General features: G+C 42.9%; 1 protein-coding gene across 1 annotated transcript in view; it reads right to left on the minus strand.

Annotated features, from left to right (window-relative positions):
• Nucleotides 1-25,379, minus strand: part of ROR1 (receptor tyrosine kinase like orphan receptor 1) — a 469,844-nt gene that overhangs the window by 190,213 nt on the left and 254,252 nt on the right. Inside the window, exon 2 of the mRNA XM_019957322.2 lies at nt 16,001-16,072. Within this exon, the coding sequence (XP_019812881.2) occupies nt 16,001-16,072 (72 nt within the window). The remainder of the gene's footprint in view (nt 1-16,000; nt 16,073-25,379) is intronic.

A 25,379-nucleotide genomic window follows, 5' to 3' on the forward strand; every position in this document is an offset into this window, starting at 1 on the left:
ATGGGGTCACAAAGAGTCAGATGTAACTGAAGTGACTAACACACACACTTCAATATATACACGTTACCAAGATTTCACCACTTACTTTTGTTTTCATGATTCTTTTAACACACATACTTGATAAGCAGTTGGAGATGATTTCTAATAACTTAGTCATTCTTTTTTTTTTTTTTTTTGGCCACACCACATGGCATGTGGGATCTTAATCCCCTAAACAGGGATCAAACCCATGCCCCTACAATGAAAATATGGAATCTTAACCACAGGACTGCCAGGGAAGTCCCTACTTAGTGGTTCTTGATGTAAAAACAAAGCCTGGGGGAATTAATGTAAGTCACTTTACAGTTTGCAGAGCACAACATTATCTTATTAGGATCTGATAATGATCCCAGTGGACATTATTCTGTGTGACCGCTGAGAGCACTAAAGTTCCAAGAGGTTAAGTGACTGGCCCAAGTTACTTTAGTTAGTGGGCAGGCCAAGACTCTTACTTGGATTAGGGGCTGCAACTCTAAATAAAAACAGCCCTGGCATGGAGATTTCAAATTCATTTTTATAGCACACAGTACCAGCAGTAAAGAATAGTAGGATAAAAGCGTATCAATGTCTCTTTTACTTATTTTGAATTTTCTTATTTTTATTTAGGCAAAATTCAAATAATGTGAAAGGAACCATTTTAAAGTGAATTACAAAATTCAGTGTCATTTAGTATATATGTAGTGTTACACTACCACCACTTCTATCTACTTCCAAAATATGCCCCTCATCTGAAAAAGAAACCCCAGACTTGTTAAGCAGTTCTTATTCTCCCTCATCCCAGCCCCTGGCAACAACCTAATCGTTTTCAATCTCTAGGCATTGCAGTATTCTGGATATTTTTTTTACATGAATGGAACATGGAACTTTTTGCATCTGACTTCTTTCACTTAGTGTAACATTTTTGAGGTCCATCCACTCTGAATCTGTATCAGTATTCCACTCATTTTTATGGCTGAATAATATTCTGTTGTGTGCATACCACAACTTGTCAGTGTAGTCACCCACTAATAGACATCAACTGAGCGACTGAACTGAACTGAATGGACATCGAGACTGTTTCTATCTTCTGGCTATCATTAACAGTGTTACTATGAACGTGCAAGTCCATGTATTTGAGTACTTGTTTTTTATTTTCTTATGTATTGTACTTATATTTTATCTGACTACAAGAGTACAGGATATTTATTGAAGAAAATGCGGAAATTAGAGCAAAAACACATATTAGAAAAATCACCTAAGGGTAATTAAGAATACCCTCTTCCAGAAAGGATTTTCATAAGCTTATAATGCCATTATTTTTTACCTTCCAATGAACATGGATTATTACTTTAGAACTAGGTAGTCATGGAGAGTATGGACTTTGAGGTCAGAAAAATCTGGATTTGACTCTTGGCTCTGCCATTTATGAGCTGAGTCACTCTACTTCTCTAAGCTTATTTTCCTGCCTAGAAAAGTGGACATAATACTACCTACCTCACAGGGTTTTGATAGCACATTAAATGGGATGGTATTGTGAGTAAAATGTCTAATACAGTGCCGGGGACAGAGAGGGAACTCAAGAAGGATTAGCTGGAACAGAACTTTCCACACAGGAGTTTGCTGATACCACCAGGAAGTGAAGCTCATGTGAGAAATTTTGTGTTTTCACTACTCTGTTTTACTACAATGCCTGGCACACAGCTAGCACTTTATAAAAACCTGCTGAAGGAATAAGGGAATATAAGAGTTGGGGGAAAGGACTGAAATGAGAGACCTGCGAAGGATCTCCAGGAAAACACAGCTTTCTGATTTCAGAGGATAAGTAAAGGCCATGGATACAGAATTCTCGCAAATCAACTGGTATTCTACACAACTGTACTGCAAAGCCTGGAGTGGATCAGGGTTGATGTAGGGCCCCCAAAATGAAATCATTTGCAGAAAATGGTCAGAAAATAAGTTAGTCTTAGTTGCAGCAATCAGGGTCAGAGCTAGGAGCCCTCTGAGGCACGCGGCGAGTTGAACTTCCTAAGCTGCTGGGCCAGCTGAGGCTCGGGGCATTTTTTCAAAGCAAATGAAGCATTTGATGGAATAAACCCAAGCAAAGAGATATTAAAGCATGGGGCCTTGACAGGAACTGCCCTGAAGTAATATCACTTGGAACTAAAGAGATGATTAGTGAGCTTCTCAGGGCTCTACAGGAAATCTTGCCTGGCACAGGAATGCAAAAATTTCCAACCTTGTCTAAAAACAGTTCCCCACACTCCACTGCCTCAGAATGATGTCTGTAATGGGTTGCAGAGCTCACTGCCTGCTGAAGGCCTTACTGCCTTCCTCCTATTGTGTGCCTTATCCCAAGCAAAAGACTTGCCTTGTATCTGGACTGGCTTCTCCTGAAGTGCAGGAGGACTAAAATGAAGTTGTAGACGTGTTACCTCTCAGGAAACAGGCCAGAAGAGCTGCAGAGCAACCCTGACCTCAGGTGGCTATTAGCTGGGCCTAGCCAAGGAGGATGTACCCTTTGTTCCAGGGTTACAGTCTGTTTTTATACAACTATGCTTTCATAATTCTCCTTTAAATCATCTATCATGGCTTCAATTAAATTATTTTTAGTATAGCACATGTGTAAATTAATTATTAAAATGTCTCTTGAATTTAGTGTATGTGTGCTTAGTCCCTCAGTCCTGTCCAACTCTTTGCAACCCCATGGACTGTAGCTCGCCAGGCTCCTCTGATCATGGAATTCTCTAGGCAAGAATACTGGAGTGGGTTGACATTTCCTTCTCCAGGGGATCTTCCTGACCCAGGGATCGAACCACGTCTCCTGCATCTCCTGAATGCAGGCGGATTCTTTACCATTGAGCCACCTGGGAAGCCCTTTAAGAGTTTCTGAAGGCAAGACCATTTCTGTTTTGTTCATTATTGCATCTTTAGACCCTAGAAAAGGCTTTGTCCATGGTAGGCATGCAATATACATTTGTCGAGCAAATGAATCTAAGATATTCTAGTACAAATTCCAATTCAGTTTGGAGGCATTAGACTATATTGGGGTAAGGACACGGGTTTGAATTCTAGTTTCACAGCTTGTGATATTAGGCAAATTGTTGAAATTGCTTTTATTAGTTTCCTGATTTTGCTGTAACAAATTACTACAAACTTGGTGGCTTAAAACAGCAGAAATTTATTCTGTCACAATTCTGGAGGCTGCAAGTCCAAAATCAGGCAGAACCCTGCTCCCTTTGGGGACCATATTCATTCTTGCCTCTTTTCATTTTCTGGGGCATTGCTGGGTTGTGGCTCTACCACTCCAATCTCTGCAGCCTCCCCTGTGGGTCTGTAGGAAATCTCCCTCTGCCACTAGCTTATATAATGACACCAGTAGACAGTTAGGGCCCATCTTGACATGCAGGATGATCTCCTCTCAAGGTCCTTTCCTTAATTTAATTACATTACCAACACTGTTTTTATAAATAATAAAAATTTAATAGGATCTGGGGATTAGGATGTGGACATATGTTTTGGGGGGGGGCACTATTCAGTGAATTTGGAGAAGGCAGTGGCACCCCACTCCAGTACTCTTGCCTGGAAAATCCCATGGATGGAGGGACCTGGTAGGCTGCAGTCCATGGGGTCGCTAGGAGTCGGATACGACTGAACGACTTCACTTTCACTTTTGACTTTCATGCACTGGAGAAGGAAATGGCAACCCACTCCAGTCTTCTTGCCTGGAGAATCCCAGGGACGGGGAGCCTGGTGGGCTACCGTCTATGGGGTCGCACAGAGTCGGATATGACTGAAGCGACTTAGCAGCAGCAGCAGCAGCATTCAGTGAATTACATTTGTCCATGGCTCAGTTTGTTTATCCATAAAATGGACATAATATCTCTTAGAATTATCATGAGGATTAGATGCAATAATACATGTAAATCACTTTATGTGTTTACAGTACATAAAAAACTCTCAGTATATGGTAACTGTGGTGTTACTTTATAAGGCAGGAAAATATTATTCCCTATGGCCATATTAAATAAGTGATGGAGTTATGCCAACTTATTCAGACATCTTCAAAAGTATGTTAAGTCAATATCAGTGTCAATCTATCTCTATATTTATTTATTAATAGTCAGGTCTGGGACCTAGCTCAGCCCTCTTACCTCTGTCATCACATTTGTGCTCAAGACAACCCTGGCAGTCTGGTGTTCTCTCCCATTTTACAGATAAAAAGGGCAAAAAAACCAAACAAACAAAAAAAAACCCCTCAAAAGTAAAGCACAATTTTCAAGAAATTGAGTTAGCCACAGAGCTCAAATATAAACCAAGGACTTCTCACTCCAAGCCCAGTTCTTCTCTGTATTACCTCAGAAAATTAAGCACAGAAATGGAGAAAGTTCCAAGCATCTGTACCTGACTAAATCACTTGTTAGAACACTATGGTAAGATCTGTAGGTTAGCCTAGAACTCTATACCAGTGGTTCTCCAGCTTCGCTGCACATTAGAATCACCCAGAGAGCTTTTAAACCCCTCAAGTCAGACTGTGTATGAGAAAAGTGAAATGAGAATGAGGGTGGGGAACAGACCTAGGCATTGAATGTTAGTCACTCGGTCTTTGAGACCCCATGGACTGTAGCCCACCAGGCTCCTCTGTTCATGGAATTCTCCAGACAAGGATACTGGAATGGGTAGCCATTCCCTCTCCAGGAGACCTTCCTGACCCAGGAATCGAACATGGGTCTCCTGCATTACAGGCAGATTCTTTACCATCTAAGCCACCATGGAAGCCCAGACCTAGGTATTAACAACTTTTTAAATCATCCCAGTCACAGCAGGGGTTAAGACCTACAGCTCTATCAGTGGACCTCAAACTTTGAAGAGAATCAGAATCACCTGGGAAGCTGATTTAATTATAGAGACTTAGGGTCTAGTCTGCTTCAGTGAGCCTGGGTCTCTCCAGGTGATTCTGAGACTAGCAGTGTTAGAGGACAATGAGTCTAAAGTACCTTTCAATTCTGATGTTCTGATTTTCACCACTCATTTATTTATCTATTCAAATATCTGTACCAATTCGATGGATGAGTTTCGGCAAGCTCCGGGAGTTGGTGATGAACACAGAAGCCTGGTGTGCTGCAGTCCACGGGGTCGCAGAGTTGGACACGACTGAGCGCCTGAACTGAACTGAGTAGAGTTAGAGCTACAGGGACGCAGAAATAACACCTAACTTCTGATGTCAAGGGGTTCACAGCCTGGCAAGCTACTCTTGTGGCTCTGAAAGCACTTTCCATAGTGCCCTTCCTGACTGACCCTCCTATTAGAATGGCTGGGCCATGAGGGCTTTCTTTGACATGGAAAAGATGCTTAATGCATATTCCTTGCACGAGAGAGGAAGGAGAAAGAAAATGAAAATATATACGTGGAATCAGCATTCCCCAGCAGTGCAATGGGGCATGACCACTTCCCCTACAGAGTAAGACGTGATTTTCTGTGGGGGATGGTGGGGTCAGGAAAGATTTATTCCAAGTGATGGATTTGTACAGGGTATTTAAGGGTGGCAAGTGGGTGGGAGGGTACTCTTACCATAGCGAATAGCAGAATTTTCACAGTGGCTTTAAATAGGATGGGGAACCATGAGTGACTGGTTCCAGAACACAGCAAGAAGGAGTGGAGGGGGTGGAGAGATGGATGTTGGGGCAGGAGCCTCATGGCATTTTGTAGAGTCTCTTCTCCCTCCCTTGTCAAGCAAGAGGCCTCTAAGTCCAAATGTCCTTTCGAGTCCTCAAACAAAGGTTGACCAGTCCTGTAGGCCCAGGACTACAACTGCTACTGCTACTAAGTCACTTCAGTCGTGTCCGACTCTGTGCGACCCCATAGACGGCAGCCCACCAGGCTCCCCTGTCCCTGGGATTCTCCAGGCAAGAACACTGGAGTGGGTTGCCATTTCCCTCTCCAATGCATGAAAGTGAAAAGTGAAAGTAAAGTCGCTCAGTTGTGTCTGACTCTTCGCAACCCCATGGACTTCAGCCTACCAAGCTCCTCCATCCATGGGATTTTCCAGGCAAGAGTACTGGAGTGGGGTGCCACTACAAAGGCCTCCTATAATCCCTGTGAGTAGGACTCTAGTCCACAAGTTTCTAGAAGCAGCTTGAGGCCAAATTCCAAAGCCATTTCTGAAGTGGGTGCTCAGGAAGGTCTCTACGTAGGCAGGTTTAAATCTAGTCGAAGACATCAGCAAGACAAAGCTTGCCTGGAAGTATCAAGAAACGTTCTCTCTGCTGCTTCCTGGTTGTTTATCAATGCAAGACTGTGATTTGTCTTTGTGAGGAATGGGCTTCCCAGATGGCACTAGTGGTAAAGAACCCGCCTGCCAATACAGGAGATGTAAGAGATGCAGGTTCAACCCCTGGGTTGGGAAGATCCCCTGGAGGAGGGCATGGCAACCACTGCAGTATTCTTGCCTGGAGAATCCCATAGACAGAGGAGCCTCATGGGCTGCAGTCCATAGGGTCACAAGAATCAGACATGACTGAAACGACTGAGCATACACACACGTACACACTGAAAATAGTACCAAGTGAGTAAGGAATCTGAGACCCATGGTAGGAGGTAGATTAATCTCTATCCTGATTCTAAATGGTAAGCACAGGAGCATAAACATCTCCAGGCTTGTTCAATTGCCACTCTGTCTCAACTGGGCTGTAGTTGCTGGGGGAGCTCTGTGCCCCTCACACAGCCATGCTGGCCATTTGCAGAACACCCGAGGGCCCCAGGCCTCTCAGCTGAAAGCCCCACTGACAGCAGCACACCGGGGAAGGGAGAGAAGTCTGATGGAAGGAGTGGTGCTGAGAGCTGGTGCTAGAGCTGGAATGACAGCTGGACAGAGTACTGAATGGGAGGCTGACTCCTTCTGCCCCAGGGGTGGTGTTCAGTGGCCAACTTCTCTCCTTGGAGCAGGCTTTGAAGGATCAAGATTATCCATAAAGGGTCCTTTCTATTCTATTTTATGACAAAATCCCACAGTTCTCATCTTGGAGGTTCCCTTCCCTAAAGTGAAAGGACCTGTCAAGTAAAGAGGATTAACAAGAGTCCTGGAGAGAGGAGCTTGGTTGAAAAGGAAATGATTCCCATGTCACATGCTTCCATGCTGGGTTCCAGGCAAAGGGACTGAAAGCTTGTATTGAGTCAATGAGGGGTAAACCAGACGCAGTAGAGTTAGCAAGAAGCTCCCTTGCTTCCTTATCAAGAAGGGGTTCGTCTCACTGCTTCCAAACCTAGACCAGATTTTCCCCTACTTTTTAAAATCATTATAAAGGAAAAGGAAACTATGGATGACCAGGAAAAGCTTATCTGAGGAGATGACAATTAGTTCAAGACACAAAGGAGGGAGAAAGCAAGAGAAAGGGGATTCTGGACAGTGCCGTTGGTGAGGAAAGCACTTTGTTAGAGGCAACTAAAGGAAGCCAGTGGAGCAGAGACAGCAAGACAGAACAGAGCAGAGTGAAGTCTGAGAGTCAGAGGCAATGCTGGATCATCAGAGCACTGTTCGAATATACCCAACATCTGCCTGACCTGGGGTTTCCTCACTTGTTCTGGGGTCCCATTGCTATCCTTCATGTAACCATTACACTTTGGACTTCTAACCTATAAAGTTTTTCTCCACAGGAGGGAGATTATTTAAAATATAGCCTTTCTTGAGCGTTAATGATGAGATTATAATCAATAATGCTTATCCATTACACATAAAGTACTTGACATATTTTTAAGCATTATACACACACAAAATTGGGGCTTCCCAGGTGGCACTGGAGAAGGCAATGGCACCCCACTACGGTACTCTTGCCTGGCAAGTCCCTGGACGGAGGAGCCTGGTAGGCTGCAGTCCATGGGGTCGCGAAGAGTCGGACACGACTGAGCGACTTCACTTTCACTTTTCACTTTCATGCATTGGAGAAGGAAATGGCAACCCACTCCAGTGTTCTTGCCTAGAATCCCAGGGATGGGGGAGCCTGGTGGGCTGCCGTCTATGGGGTCAAACAGAGTTGGACACGACTGAAGTGACTTAGCAGCAGCAGCAGCAAGTGGCACTAATAGTAAAGAACACATCTGCCAAACAGGAGATGTAGGAGATGCAGATTCAATCCCTAGGTCTGGAAGAGGAAATGGCAACCCATTCCAGTATTCTTGGAGAAATCCATGGACAGAGGAGCCTGGCAGGCTACAGTCCATGGGGTCGCAAGGAGTCAGACATGACTGAAGCAACTGAAGCACACACACATACACACACAAACACACAAAATCAGTTTTCAAAAAATTTCTTTTAATAAAAACCAGTTCCTAGAACATTAAATCTTGTATAGATATAAAAACATTTCCTCATGTTGCAAGGAGAAAACATAGGTTAGGAGATTCATCTGAGGTTCTAGCTGTTGGTTCACTAGAACAGCAGCTTTGAACAGAATTATAATGCAAGTGATATGTGTAATTTTTAATTGTTTAGTAGCCACATTAAAAAAGATCAGGTGAAATTAATTTTAATAATATATATATACATATATAGTTGCTGCTTCTTCTTTTTTAAATTTATTTTTATTTGGAGAATAATTGCTTTATAATGTGCTGTTTTCTGCCATACAACAATGTGAATCAGTCATAAGCATACATATATCCCCTCCCTCTTGAACCTCCCTTCCACCCCACTATCCCACATCGCTAGGTCATCACAGAGCACCAGGCTGAGTTTCCCTGAGTATTTCACTAAATTTGATATATGGGAAATGATAGTTTTAATGATTGGATTTCTATAACTGTTTAAGTGATTGATTTATATAGTCAATTAAAAAGTTATTAATAAGGTATTTTAAGTCTTTTTCCAATGAGATAAGCCATTGAAATCTGGTTTAGGTTTTATAGTCACACTGATCTCATTCTGGACTGGCCATATTTTAAGTACTCAACAGCTACAGGTGGCTAGTGGCTATCATACTGGACCCTATAGCATTGAAGCCTTAGAGAAGAAGGATTGATAACTCTCTTTTTATAGGTGTGAACATTGACGCCTAAAGCTTAATTTACAAGTCACTGAACTGGTTGTGGATTTGAGCTGTGAGTAGATTCTAAGTTTTTTGTCAAGTGTTCATTCAATGGATCATACTACCCTCCCCTTGGGAATAAGAAGGGGTGGGGGCAATAGCATTACCTGCAATGAGTAGCTATTTGTTCTAGAGACTACGGTGGGACTGTGCGTGTGTGCATGCTTAGTTGCTCAGGCCTGTCCAACTCTTCGTGATCCCATGGACTGTAGCCTGCCAGGCTCCCCTGTCCATGGGATTCTCCAGGCAATAATACTGGAGTGGGTGCATGCGTGCATGCTCAGTCACTTCAGTCATGTCTGACGCTGTGTGACCCCATGGACCACAGCCTGCTAGGCTCCTCTGTCCATGGAGTTCTCCAGGCAAGAATACTGGAGTGGGTTGCCATCCCCTTTTCCAGGGATTGAACCCGAGTCTCCTGCATTGCAAGCAGATTCTTTACCATTTGAGCCACCTGGGTGGGGCTTTAGACTCTATGTAACCCTTTGGAGTGAGACTACTTCTCCCATTTTCTATATAAGGGTTATATAGCCTCCAAGTGCTTTTGTAGTGGCAGGATGATATCAGTCTTTCAAAGCAAACAGTGCTATCAATATTTAGAAGACAATGCATAAGATTAAAGCCTGTTGAACTTGGGTGGTTTAGAATACCACACGGATATCCCCAGAAATTCCTTTGACAAGCTACTAGTCCTAGGAAGACTATACTTTAGCTTGCCAAGTACCAAGACTCCTGATCCAGTTCATTCATCTCTGGCCCCTTCACCCACTGCCCCTGCTCCAGAAACATACAATTAGAAGACAAAGAAAGGACTCAATTGCCCCAGGAGGTCTAGCTGTGAACCAAACTCCAATGTCATTTAAATAGACTCTTTATGTACCAAGGACAAATCTAGTAACAGAGAGCGGGGACCAGAGGAAGCAACCATTCCCTGAGTCAAGGCCACAGCCCTTGACAGTGAGCTAAGGGGCTGAGGCCAGCATGTATCTGTCTACTGCAACCACGCAAGCAGGTATCCTAGGGCACAACCCAAGAGTGACCCACAGATGTGTTAGCTGGCCAGGAAAACAATCTCAGCTGATAAAGACCAAGGCCTCTGCTCCACAGGTGAGCAAAAGGAAGCTCAGAGTCATAGTAACTCCAGAGTTCATGCTCATAAGAACTTTGCTGTATGCCTCCCTGCTATGTGTAAAGCTCCGAGCTGGTAGAGAAAGCCAGCTCTTAAAAAAGCAAAGCAGGACAAAATACCCCCAAATCTAGTCTGTCAACACAGAGAACTATTCGCAGTTGGAATCAGGCCTCAGTATTTTTTTTTTAAGCTGAGGCTCCCTCCCTTTCTGCTACCTACGGGTGCAATTTCCAGTGCTTTCTCCAAAAGAAACATTTGGCTTTCTATAGAGAACCTCTGAGACCTCATGTGACTGAAAATGGAAGAGGGGGAAAGAGGCCCTCCTCACGCCCCACCCCAAAACCCCCATGGGGAAGCTGAGGTTAGGCCCCTGTAGATCGATTTATTTTAGGAGGCACTTGGTTCTGAAGCATTTGTTTCAGAAATTACCCCTGTGCCCCATCAATAGTAGCTTTCAACGGCTCTTCCCGGGTGGCCTTGTCTCTTTTAAATTTCATTTCCTGTTGGAAAGGATAAACAGGTAACTGTTTAATGCCACTGACTGGACTCATTTAACAGAAAACCAGGATCAGCATGAAGCTGGGGAACCAGAGTGGGACTGATGGGTGAAACAGAGCTGAGAAGCCAATCTGGGATTACAAGTGGAATAGAGCAGGTCGATGAACAGAAAGGCATTAGAGAATACCAAGTGACAGACTTTTATTTTACTTCTTCTCCATGTAAGGGCAATTGTCCCACTGGAGGAGGGAATATGAATGCAAGGGAGATAGCGTAATCAGCTGCCATGTTGGGCATGGCTCCCTGGACTTAGCCTGGAGGCCTTGGTGGGAATCCTGGCACTACCACTCATCAGCTTTGCCCTTCAGCCAAGTTCTTTAACCCCCTGAGCCTCAGATGCCTGCCTGTTCTACTGCACAGGATGCTGTGAATTCAAATGATGCCTTCACATGCTTGGCAAGTGCCCCACCCCTAGTAGGAATTCACACATAATAACTATAAGTTGGCACAGATGGTGTTGGAACCCATACAATTTAACACATGTTTTCCACTACACACCAGGCACTGTGTTGGGCAATAAGAGCTGCCAAAGGATAAGAGAGCCCTGACTTTAAAAGAGATGGGCCCAGAATTGATGATGTCAATACAGCCTGGTAAGGATTTGCAGCAAAACATATATGGGGCGATATGGCACACCCACATTAAATGTTTTGAGGTATTATTGATAGCATGGTCAATGGGGTCAATGAAAGGACTCATAATTGTCTATTTCTCCCTCTAGAAGGCAAAGTCCACCAAGGCTGGAATGTTGTCTTAGTGTCTGTCTAAGCACTGTGGGGAAAAGCGGGTGAGGGAATGGCTAAGGTGATGTTCTAATCTCTGAACTACCGTATTATCTTGACTCTATCTTTCAGTTCACCACTTCTCTCTACAGCTGAGTACATCTACTGTTTAACGCATTTGATGAATTTTTAATTTCTATAACTCTATTTTTAAATTACAGAATTTCTATTTAGTTCATGTAAAATGTCTACTTTTCGGTCATCTTATCCTGTACTTGCCCTATGGTTTCTATTTCCTCTTTTACCAGAAAACATGTTAAACATACTTACTCTCTCAAATTGATCTATTGCTTGTAGTTTCTAAGATAGGAACTTCTCCATGTCTTTTGTCTGACTCTCACTAATGGTGGCTTTTTCCCTCTCTTCTACACACTAAAATATTTAAAAGTACACTTAACATCAGGAGTTTTGTTGTTTTGTGGTTTTGAGTTTTTAAATTTTGTTTTTTGTGGTAAACCCATGCAACATAAAAATGTTGAGACATTTTTATGACTTGGCTTTAGGCTGCCCCTCTCAGGATCTCATAGTTTAATCAATTCCAGACACAGTTTTTACATTATCTTCTTGGTTTGTGGCTTGTGCACTATAAGAGAAGTACCCCAACCCCATACCCATGTAGAGCATAGGCTGGGGTTTTAATTTTTTTGAGGGTGATCCCAGTGGCCCAGCATAGTTGACAGACTTCCCTATTCAATCTTCGGCAGAAATTCCCTTATTTCATGCTAAGGCCCTTCATTCTTCATTGACAGCCTTGGTAAGGAGTTTGTTTCCTATTGCCTCAGCTCTCATCCCCATAGGATTCTGAAACTCTAGCCCCCTAAGAATCATACATATTTCCCATGTTTTCACAGGACCTTTTGTTTCATTCCTTCCCACTGATCACTGCTTGCTCTTCATTTCAGGCACCTGGGGATTTCTCCTTTCTGCACACCAGCCTGGTGATGGATTTTTTCCCCCTTGTATATTTACACTAACATCTCTCTGTGATCGGAAGGAATGTCCCTTGACAACTCTATCCGACTAGAAAGATTTCATTATGCCTTTAGATACTAGTCTTTCTCTCTCAGCTCTGAGTTCATGATGGACAGAAACCTTGGTCTGATTCATCTTTTGATCCTGATTCTTCAGACTATGCCCAGATCAGAGTAGGAAGCAATAAAGATTTCACCATTCAATGAACAAACGAATCAATCGTCTTTCACTTACACTCTCAATGGGAAGTAGAGATCATACACTAAATATCTTCTAGAGAAAGAAGACATCAAGAAGCCCTGGAAAGCCATTCATGCTCTCTGGGAGGCCATGCTAACCGATCAAAGGAGTTTGGCCACTGCCTTAGTTTCACCCTTTGATCAGTAGGTTCTCTACTCTTGATAGTACTTCTTTCTTGAAGGGCTGCTGCTGCTGCTGCTGCTGCTGCTGCTGCTAAGTCGCTTCAGTCATGTCTGACTCTGTGTGACCCCATAGACGGCAGCCCACTAGGCTCCCCCATCCCTGGGATTCTCCAGGCAAGAACACTGGAGTGGGTTGCCATTTCTTCTCCAATGCATGAAAGTGAAAAATGAAAGTGAAGTCGCTCAGTCGTGTCTGACTCTTAGTGTCCTCATGGACTGCAGCCTACCAGGCTCCTCCATCCATGGGATTTTCCAGGCCAGAGTACTGGAGTGGGGTGCCATTGCCTTCTCCGAATTATAGTGCTAGTCTGCTAGAAATTCATAGTCTGGCAGGCTAGGTTCTTACTGGTAGCTTTGTTGCCTTTTTAGCACATACTGATTTCCTTCGGGGCTTCCCAGGTGGCTCAGTGGTAAAGAATCCACCTGCCAATGCAGAAGATGCAAGAGACATGGGTTCGATTCCTGGGTCAGGAAGATCCTCCGGAGCAGGAAATGGCAACCCACTCCAATATTCTTGCCTGGAAATTTTCATGGACAAGGAGCCTGGAAGGCTACTGTCCATGGGGTTGCAAAGAGTCAGACACGACTGAGCACACACACATTATGTCCTTCTAGAGCCATAACTGGAACTTGATCAGCAACATGTAATGTGTAAAGATATATACTTCTTTCTGTTGGTTCCATAAAGAGCTTGCCAAGTAAATTCACATACTCGAAAGCCCCTGGCACAGTGCTTAGCACGGAGTAGGCACATTTAGTGCACTTATTTCTTCTTTTCCATTAAAAATATCCACAAATATTTGTTGAAAATCTATTGCCTCCTAAGCACTATGCTTGGTGCTGAAGATGGAGAGGCGTAACATATTTTACGTCTCTGTTTTAATTCTTACTTAGAAAAAGAATGTCCAGGGACTTCCTTGGTGATCCTATGGTTAAGAATCTGCCTTGCAATGCAGGGGATGTAGGTTTGATTCCTGGTCAGGGAACTAAAATCCCACATGCCATGAAGCAACTAAGCCTGTTCATCACAACTAAGGAGCCAGTGTGTCATAACTAAGACCTGACACAGCCAAATAAATAAATATTTTTTTAAAAGAAAAAGAATGTCCACATCAAATTTGACAATAAAAATTACTGCAAATGTCCTCTGATCTAAGGTGAAAAGACATCTCACCTCATCCTGCCACTCTAAAATGCCTAAAAAGTATAACCAGCAAACTAAATTTGCCTATTATTGTTTTATAAAGTAACAGTCTCTTTCCTTAGGGAGGAAATCCAACTCCCATTGAATACATGAGCAGACAAAGGAGAACTGATCATACAAGGCAATTTTTGACAGTGACTTTTGAGCTCCTTTCATCACTATAATTCCAGAACCTAGAATCACACCTGAATTAAATTAGAAACTTGATAAGACTGTTGAATGTGAGTATTCTTACACATATATATGGATATAGCCCATCCATATATATGACTCTAGATACAGTAAGACTCACTCATCATTCCACACATATTTATTGAGAATTTCTTATGAATGAGAGTATGTACTAGATTTTTTGATAGAGACAGGAGAAAGAAAAAAAAGAACAAAATAGATATCCTACCTACAAGGAATTTCCAGGTGTAAGGGCAAGATAGACAATTATGTAAATCACCATGATATAACACAGAAAATGCTAAGAGATGAACATAAGAAAAGACTGTGGGGTTCCAGTACTCTTCCCTGGAAAATCCCATGGATGGAGGAGCCTGGAAGGCTGCAGTCCATGGGGTTGCTGAGGGTCGGACACGACTAAGTGACTTCACTTTCACGCATTGGAGAAAGAAATGGCAACCCACTCCAGTGTTCTTGACTGGAGAATCCCAGGGACGGGCGAACCTGGTGGGCTGCTGTCTATGGGATCGCACAGAGTTGGACACGACTGACATGACTTAGCAGCAGCAGCAGCAGCATGGGGTTCCAAATACAGAAAGGCTACTTCCTGCTGAGGGATTAGATAAGACTGTGGCTAACATAGACTATATGCTCAAACTTAAGTAATGTGTTACCTGGTGGCTCAGACGGTAAAGAATCTGTCTGCAATGTGGGAGACCTGGGTTCGATCCCCGGGTTGGGAAGATCCCTGGAGGAGGGCATGGTGACCCTATCCAGTATTCTTGCCTGGAGAATCCCTAAGGACAGAGGAGCCTGGTGGGCTACAGTCTATGGGATCACAAAGAGTTGGACATGAATGAGCGACTAAGCCCAGTAGAGGGAGAGAGTGGGGACTGGCAAGGAAGGAAGGGCAACTCAGATGGAAAGAACAGCTTAGACAAAAGGCAGAAGCAGAAAAGCACAGGATATAGACAATGAAACAGAAAGTTGGCTGGAGACACGTAAAAGAGCAGTCTAAAGAGAAATAAGCTGGAAAGGTAGGATGAGCCAATTGCAGGGGGTTTGAACATGGCCTGATTTATCTTCCAGGACATAGGATCTCTATAGAGTAGCCAGTGCTTAGCATATGGTGGGTCTTAATTAATGCTACAACAGCTGCATAGCAGGAGCCTGTTCTCCAGCTGCACACAGGAAGTGGCCATCTGTACACGCAGGCAATTACAAACCTTCCAGATACTCTGCCCTGAACCCTGCAAGCACATCAAATACTCACCATAAAAGGTCACCCAACAAACATCTCTGATCAATCCTGGCTCAGGCAGAATCAAATCCTCTAAATAAGATCCACTGGATGCAGTGTCAGGAAGGTCAGAAACTACCCTTTTTCACATCTTGAAGCATTTTTACCATGTGGAACTCTTTAGAAGAAGAAGGGAAAGGAAAGAGAGAGGCAAAAAAAAAAAAAAAAAAACCCTCTCCAGAAATAATAGAATTCCAAGTAATTAAATGTTAACTGATCACAAAGTTAACAGGGGATTTATTTTGGCCCCTGCCTCCTTCTGGTGATCTAAAAAGCAGTTGATTTCAAGGACAGCCATGCCAGGAGTAAACCTGGCGTTTCACGCCTCCCCTCCTCCACTTCCGCCCTGCGTGTCCCCACTGTGTACCTTTGTCGAGCTCACTTGAAATGTTCCATGATGAGGTAGGCACTAACTCAGCAGTGACTGACAACTCTGTTTCTGAAAATAAAGAGAAGGGAGGGGAGAAAGACAAGGGCAATATTAAATATAGTAACTTATGGACTGTTAGAAGCATTACAGGAGATTTCCAAAGGCCCTGCCTTCCGAGAGAGACCACGCAGTCCCATAGCTTATTAAACTTAAATGTCTGCTCAGCCTGCCAGGCAGAGGCGCCTGTATTATAGAGGCTATCCAGACAAACATACTGGAGGCCAGATTTGAGGATTTTTTCCTTTAAAACACAGGCTTGAAAATTAAATACAAATATTTCATTGACAAAAAACCAAACCTGCAGAAATGACCAAACATGATCAAATACAAACTCTTCCTTTTCTTGTTGAAAGACCAGTCTTACGTTAATAAAGTCAATAGTCTTTCCATGAAACATGAGATCAACATTGCTCCTGATGCTGGTTTCATTTGTGTTTGTGAATTCATAGCATTTCTCTTAATAGACAAATTGGTTTCTTTATATTGAAACCTTCAGTCAAGACAAATGGAAGCTAAGGATTTTAATATGGAGAGTAATTTGTAGAAACCAAAATTCAAAGATAACTTTAAAAACCACCATAAATAAAAGCAAACATGCAAATCCAAAATACTAAGGACATGATACACTATGAAAATTTTCAAACTCTTTATGATATACTGTAGTATACAAACAATGCTTTTATTAAAACCCATGACACATCCTACTAGCACATTTTAATAGGATTGCATTAATCTCCCCTTAGGCCATGTACACACACACACACACACACATCTATTACAGAGCTTTTGTGCTAAGTAGGATCTCAGAGAGCCCAGAGACTGGGTCATTAGATCTATGGCACCCATGCTATCACATCCGCTTTCTTCAGATATCATTGATCAATTATGGATCCTTTTGCCTATAAACCCGGGATCTGCCTTACAGCCTTTCAACACGGTTCTTTTAGGTAGCCACTGAAAACGGATCTGTGTTAGAATGCAAGGCAGAGGAAGAACTAGTATTTAAACCTAGGTCTGTCTGACTCTACCACCCACACACCTCCTGCCAGCCCATGCTGCCCAGTTGTTAAGCCTGAAACCTGACTTGTTTTTCACCTTACTTCTCTCTGGCTTTACCCTTTCACCAAGATAAGCACACTCTTCTACATTTCCTTATTTACTGATGGAGGCCATCTGCCACATGGCCATAGAAGCCGCATGCCGTCATCAGTGAGCTTTGCCAAGGACAGGATGTTTACCCACGGAGACCTTGCAGAGGCCACTTCTAGCTTGTCTACTGAGTCTCTAATCAACCTGCCATGCACAGCAGAGACAAAGGGGTTGTTTGGTTTGTGCAGACCTTCTTGGCTTTCTTCTTCCCCTGTCCAGGTGGGAAAGAAAACAGGTGGGAAAGAAAGTAGACAAGCCACACAAAACCTACCCACCCCAAAAGGCCCCGGTCACCTCCCACATCCTGAGCCAACAACAGCATGCATTCTTTTCAGGGGAACCGAAGTCAGATGGGCAGTAAGGCTGGGATCTTACAGCAAACAGAATTCCAAAATATGAAGCCAAAAAGGAAAATTTGCCCAAGTAAGAAAACTGCTTAATAGAAAACCACTGGAGAAGGCAGTGCTCCTGTTATCAACCACTTGTCCTAGAAATGGGTGTTTCATGAAGGTGATTTTACCAGGAAGTGCTAATTGTCTACATTCTAGAGGCCTCCACGTGTGACTCCAACCACAACTCCACTCTGAGCCCCCTGCTGCTGCCACCCACTTTGGCTCTTTGAATAAAGGCCCCTTGTTTGCAGTATTTTGGACCATTGTGGTTCCTCTTATAAAAAGGCTCATCAAGCACTCCAGTACCCAGACTTCAGGGAGCTTGGGAATAGAAGCATGGCAGCCACAGCGGCCACTCAGGCAAAGAAGCAAAGGGTGGGGAAGTGGTGGGATTAAGACAGATCTTGACAGCATTTACATTCAATATTTTCATAGCTTCATCTTACTGCTGCTCACAGCTAAATTGCCAGAAACATAGGTTTCATTTTACAGTATTAATTTTATAGAAAGTAAGCTATATGTCATTTGGTTTTTCTAGCCTGAATTTGAATTGCTGATTGGATATAATTTGAGACTGATGACAAATGAATAGATTCTTGGCACTGCTAACAGTAAAACTGTTCCCCCACGTGTCCCTGGACACTAATTACCACTCAGTTCTTGCGCTACAGAAAAGATAATTTCAATTCATAACCTCATTAATTGATCGTGATGATTCTGAGGAATTTTGTTCTCAGCTTCAAGATCTATTCCTTGAGATAACCACATGTTCAGCTCTTCAGATAAAATGATAATAAAAACAGATAAAATAGTTTTAAATATGAATATTCTCCCTGACAAATATTATCTTCTTAGGCTACTTTTTTTTTTTTTAAGTAAGGCTGGATTATTTAATGTGAAAAGTTTAATGTTAGTAATTGTCCCTCACAAAAATGATGTTTAATAAGCTTCCCCCTCACCTCCTGAAAAGAAGACTGAATCTTAAGTGAGAAAAATTGAGCACATCTTGATTTAAGCAGCCTTGATTCCAAGGTCAGCAGCAGCCTTAGAGAGATGTGACCACCAGTCTTGACCCTACGGGACCTTCAGTGATGGATTCAGTTCCTCTCTTACTCTCTTTACTGTGGCAAAAGGATGAGATATTTAATACCAGACTAGCAGCCTCTCTTTGCGTAACATCACCGTGATAATAGCAAATTCGTACATGCCAACTAGGAGACAGTAGAATTTTTAATGAAAATACACACCTACATTAAAATACTAATTTCTGCCACTATTAGTAATGTTGTGATCAGGACCAAGTTACTTAACATCTTTTGACCACTATTTTCTCATCTGAAAAATGGGGACAATACAAGCCATCTCATAGGAAATGTGGTAAGGACTAGAGCAGATTATCAACCAAAGGGGTCCTGCACCCAAGAGGGTGCCCAGCATAGAGTGGATATTTAAGATCTTTCATGCCTTTCCCTCTGTCTAGAAAGGCGGATGAACATACTCTGCATGGATATACTCCAGTTTAGTGGCTGTGTCACTGTCTCAGTTTGAAATAACACATTTGCTGTACTTTAAGAAAGACTCTATTTTGCATGCCTTACTAATCCAAGATGATCTTTTCATTTTGTGAGGTTTTCCTGAATCAGTCACCAGTTCTTTTAGAACATCAGTGTTTTTATGCGGTTTTATCCAATTTAGGCAAATCCAGCATGTTTGAGAAAACTCCATCCCTTATCTTTCCTGACCTCTGCAGGAGGGCAAGCCATTCTTCTCCGGAGTTGATCAATAGGAGCTATTATCTTTGCAGTTTCACTGATGAGTGACTTTTTGGCACCGATTCTGCAAACCATAAGGTTTTGGTATTTAAGCCTGAACAGTGGGAGTGTTATTTGGAGCAAAGGAAAAAAAATAATAAGCCTTGAATCCTTCTCATTGATAAAAGCCTGTGCTCTCCACAAGGATTACTGGTTCATCTCAGCAGTTGGCAGGGAGCGACCCCATGTTCACAGGATGCACAAGCTCTTCCAAGAAGCCCCCAGCCACGCCACATCCTGTATCCTGATCCAGTGACAAGTTGAGGTTACACAGGCACGAACCAGCATTCTCACGAGACTGGTGGCCAGCCCAGTGTCACAAAGGCCAAGTGTGAGGGAACAAGTGGCTATCCGAGGGCCTTTTCTGGCCAGTGACACTGAGTTTACAGTGTGATAGCTGGGTGGCCTTAGAGGCCAAAGACTTATTTAGCAAGCTATGTGTTTTGTTTTTTGCAGGTTTTTTTGCTGCTTGTGTGTCACAGTTTAATAACCAACCACTCTGGGGCTTCCCCCTGCCCAGAGTTCACAAATTTATAACTTTTTGAAAGGGGTACACATTTTAATGTGACAATCCATATGTGGGTCCTTCTCTCCTTAGATATAAAACTGAAGTGTCATGTAGTGTTATTTTCAGTATTCTCATTTCTTACAAGTTCAACTAGGTCATGACTCAAGCCTAAGGATTTCTGGAAGTATCCTTACAGGGAACCTTGGAGGATTTGCAGTTACAAAGACAGGAGACCCAGGCAATAGCTCCATCTTCAACAGGAACAATTCCACATTTCTCTGCATTACATACTCAGGTGTATGGAAAAGGCACCAATGATTTAAACAAAAGATTTTTTAATCCTCTTATCTGATACAACTTCCTCATCTGACAGATGAAGCAAATTAGGCCCATAGCAGTCTAGAGACTTGGCCAAAATCACAGTTCAAGATAGATACAGCCTTAGAAATGGCTTGGGAATAAATGCATGCTTCAATAAAATACATTTTAAAAACAGAAATAAATGCATACTGCCTTCTCATTGCTCTGCATCTTCCCTTGACTGTGCCCATAAGAATGATACGTCTCCTTAGAAACTGAGTTGAGAGAGATGCACAAGGAATTTCCAAACAGCCAGTGTCGGTCACACAAAAGGGGCACACTGTCTTCTGTGGGAAAAGAAGGCTTCTGTCTGTGATCATTTGGGGGAAGAAGGTGGGAAGGAGACTTCAAAATCTCCGGTATGAAGTGTCAGTTTACACACAACATTCTTGGCCTTGATTCCTTCCTCCCACCAGCACCTCAGTGGAGAAGCCCACAGCCAGGTGTGTCAGCTCCACCAAAGCAAAGTCACACTCTGCTCTCCTTAGATGGGCAGGCAGGCCACATCCCCCAACAGCTCTGGGGTTAGTCAGCCTGAGCATTACTCCAGCCCTCAGTTCACAATCATCCCACATCTAGGGTCCTGCACGAGGGGCCCCTCCACTCTGGGAGAGGAAAGTCAGAGTCTCCCTCACCCAGTGTGAGATACACAGGGGTGGAGAGTTACTATGCTCAGTGTCTACAATGACCTAATCCTCAGTGACCTTAAATTTGGATGTCTAATGCAATCTTCAAAACAATTTACCAGTACAGTCACAAAGAAAGAAGGCACAATCCTGCAGCCTTAAACTGTTTCAATACCCATCGATACCATCTACACATTTTTAATAAAATCTATAAAGACCTCGTAAATGGCACAATTATGGCTCATGTGGCAGTCATTAATCTGTTGAAGAGAAATTTAAAATATACCAAATTCTGTAGTATTATTCATATTCTTATACATAGAGAATTTCAAAAACAAAAAAAAGTTGTCCAGGACAGTTGTCCACTGTCCTCTCAGTGTCTGAGAAGCTGACATTCAAGAGATCTTCTCAACAATTCCATAAGGTAGGTACCGTTATTAACTTCATTCCAAGATTGGAAAGCCTGAGGTAGAAAATCAGGGCACCTGTCTACTCAGGGTGCTGGGGAGGGGTGGGAATTGTGGTCAAACCCAGGCAGTCTGACAGCAGAGTTAGCGTCTCCAATTATGCCAAAACAGGGGGCGGGTAATGCCAAAAGACATAACCGCTTGCTCTCTAGCTTAAGCCCTCTTCTGCTCCAGAGGACCCCTGTGAACTCCAAGTTCATCAGAACTTAGTTTGACAAGCAGTACCAGAGGCCACACTCCTCCCCATCAATGCTTGGCTGCCTAATTCTAAAACCCCCCAACGTGGTGAGAGACACAGAGGGAAGAGAGAAGATACTTTCTGAATCACACTTAAATGCCTTTTTTCCTTTGGAAATATTATTTCCTTCTTTAAATCTGTTGAATTAATACTATGGATCATATGTAGTTCTTGTATTTAAAGGAATTATGTTACACAAAGCACCATAATGACACACATCTTCTTCAAAATGAATACACATATTTTTGAAAATTACCTTACTTAAAAACTACCATAGTTGGGGGCTCTTCCATGGGACTTTAGAGATTCTCTCACTCATTCATCCATTCATTCAATACAAGTAACACTTTCTAGGCGTAAGAACCGGGATAAAAGCTTGACCTGGTCCATAACATTTTTCAAAAACTTCCAGTCTCTTGGGAGGGGAGGGCAGTGTGCTAAGTCATTTCAGTCATGTCCGTCTCTTCACAACCACATGGACTGTAGCCCACCAGGCTCATCTGTCTATGGGATTCTCCAGGCAAGAATACGGGAGTGGGTGGCCATTTCCTTCTCTGGGCATCCTCCCAACCCAGGGATCGAACCTGCACCTGTTACATCTCCTGAACTGGCAGGCATGTTCTTTACCACAGAAATGGACAGATAGGGACTCCTCTTCCCACAAGTCATTACCCACACCCCCACCACAACTAGGCAAAAAACATCAAGAGTACTGAGTAAAAATCCACAAGAAAAAATATAATGTATAGCTGATAACTAAAAGGAAAGGACATTCTCAGGTGTCAAAAAAGAAGAAAACAGTTCAGTAGAAGCTGATGGAGAAGATACCTATAAACACAGGTCCCTCAGGCTAGGGGTTGCATTAGCAATACTCATTGGCCAACCTGTGGCCAGAGGGAGATCTGCGTTCTTGCCTAAAGCCTTTATGAGAGCCTGGGAGATCTCCCCACTCTGAGGGAGGGGCTTGAAATACTTCCACCAATAGCCAGAGAAGTTGCTAGGGTGCTTGAGTCCACCTAGGACTTGGCTAGGATAGGGAAAAATGTCCCCACAAGAAATCAAAAGGGTGTGTAAAGACCAAAGAGGTCACATGTACTTTTCACCCAGTTTTGCTCCAATTAAACGTATGTATTCTGTTCAGTTCAGTTTTTGTTTAGTTGCTCAGTCATGTCTAACTCTGTGACCCCATGGATGCAGCATGCCAGGCTTCCCTGTCCATCACCAACTCCCGGAGCTTACTCAAACACATGTCCATTGAGTCAGTGATACCATCCAATCATCTCATCCTCTGTCGTAACCCTCTCCTCCTGCCTTCAATCTTTCCCAGCATCAGGGTCTTTTCCGGTGAGCCAGATCTTCACATCAGGTGGCCAGAGGATTGGAGTTTCAGTTTCAGCATCAGTCCTTCCAGTGAATATTAAGAACTGATTTCCTTTAGGATGGACTGGTTGGATCTCCTTGCAGTCTAAGGGACTCTCAAGAGTCTTCTCCAACAGCACAATTCAACAGCATAAATTCTTTGGTGCTCAGCTTTCTTGATAGTCCAACTCTCACATCCATATATGACTACTGGGGAAACCAAAGCCTTGACTAGATGGACCTTTGTTGGCAAAGTAATATCTATGCTTTTTAATATGCTGTCTAGGTTGGTCATAACTTTTCTTCCAAGGAGTAAGCGTCTTTTAATTTCATGGCTGCAGTCACCATCCTCAGTGATTTTGGAGCCCAAAAGATAAAGTCTGTCACTGTTTCCATTGTTTCCCCATCCATTTACCATGAAGTGATGGGACTGGAGGCCATGATCTTAGTTTTCTGAATGTTGAGTTTTAAGCCAACTTTTTCATTCTCCCCTTTCAATTTCATAAAGAGGCTCTTTAGTTCTTCTTCACTTTCTGCCATAAGGGTGATGTTATCTGCATATCTGAGGTTATTGATATTTCTCCTGGCAATCTTACTTCCAGCTTGGGCTTCATCCAGTCTAGCATTTCTCATTATGTACTCTGCATATAAGTTAAATAATCAGGGTGACAATACACAGCCTTGACGTACTGCTTTCCCTATTTGGAACCAGTCTGTTGTTCCATGTCCAGTTCTAATTGTTGCTTCTTGACCTGAATACAGATTTCTCAGGAAGCAGGTAAAGTGGTCTGGTATTCCCATCTCTTGAAGAGTTTTCCACAGTTTGTTGTGATCCACACAGTCAAAGGCTTTGGCATAGTCAATAAAGCAGAAGTAGGTGTTTCTCTGGAACTCTCTTCTTTTTTGATGATTCAATGGATGTTGGCAATTTGATCTCTGGTTCCTCTGCCTTTTCTAAATCCAGTTTGAACATCTGGAAGTTCATGGTTCACATACTGTTGAAGCCTGGCTTGGAGAATTTTGAGCATTACTTTACTAGCGTGTGAGATGAGTGCAATTGTGTGGTAGTTAGAACATTCTTTGGCATTGCCTTTCTTTGGGATTGGAATGAAAACTGACCTTTTGCAGTCTTGTGGCCACTGCTGAGTTTTCCACATTTGCTGGCATACTGAGTGTAGCACTTTCACAGCATCATCTTTTAGGATTTGAAATAGCTCAACTGGAATTCCATCACCTCCACAAGCTTTGACTGCAGTGATGCTTCCTAAGGCCCACTTGACTTTGCACTCCTGAATATCTGGCTCTAGGTGAGTGATCACACCATCATGGTTATATGGGTCATGAAGCTCTTTTTTGTATAGTTCTTCTGTGTATTCTTGCCACCTCTTCTTAATATCTTCTGCTTTTGTTTGGTCCATACCATTTCTGCCCTTTATTGTGCACATCTTTGGATGAAATGTTCCCTTGGTATCTCTAATTTTCTTGAAGAGATTGCTAGTCTTTTCCATTCTATTGTTTTCCTCCATTTCTTTGCATTGATCACTGAGGAAGGCTTTCTTATCTCTCCTTGCTATTCTGTGGAACTCTGCATTCAGATGCTTATATCTTTCCTTTTCTCCTTTGCCTTTCACATCTTTTCTCTTCTCAGCTATTTGTAAGGCCTCCTCGGACAACCATTTTGTCTCTCTTCATTTCTTTTTCTTGGGGATGGTCTTGATTGCTGCCTCCTGTACAATGTCACAAACCTCTGTTCATAGTTCTTCAGGCACTCTATCAGATGTAATCCCTTGAATATATTTGTCATTCCTACTGTATAATCGTAAGGGATTTGATTTAGGTTGTACCTGAATGGTCTAGTGGTTTTCCCTATTTTCTTCAATTTCAGTCTGAATTTGGCAATAAGGAGTTCATGATCTGAGCCACAGTCAGCTCCTGGTCTTGTTTTTGCTGACTGTATAGAGCTTTTCCATCTTTGGCTGCAAAGAATATAATCAATCTGATTTCTGTATTGACCATCTGGTGATGTCCATGTGTAGAGTCTTCTCTTGTGTTGTTGGAAGAGGGTGTTTGCCATGACCAATGTGTTCTCTTGGCAAAACTCTGTTAGCCTTTGCCCTGCTTCATTTTGTACTCCAAGGCCAAATTTGCCTGTTACTCCATGTATCTCGACTTCCTACTTTTGCATTCCAGTCCCCTATAATGAAAAGGACATCTCTTTTGGGTGTTAGTTCTAGAAGGTCCTGTAGGTCTTCTTAGAACCATTCAACTTCAGCTTCTTCAGCATTACTGGGTAGCGTCATAAACTTGGATTACTGTGATATGAATGGTTTGCCTTCGAAACGAACAGAGATCATTCTCATTTTTGAGATTGCATCCAAGTACTGCATTTCAGACTCTTTGGTTGAC

The sequence above is a fragment of the Bos indicus genome, chromosome 3, assembly GCF_029378745.1.
Source record: "Bos indicus isolate NIAB-ARS_2022 breed Sahiwal x Tharparkar chromosome 3, NIAB-ARS_B.indTharparkar_mat_pri_1.0, whole genome shotgun sequence".
In the NCBI taxonomy this organism is placed as follows: Eukaryota; Metazoa; Chordata; class Mammalia; order Artiodactyla; family Bovidae; genus Bos; species Bos indicus.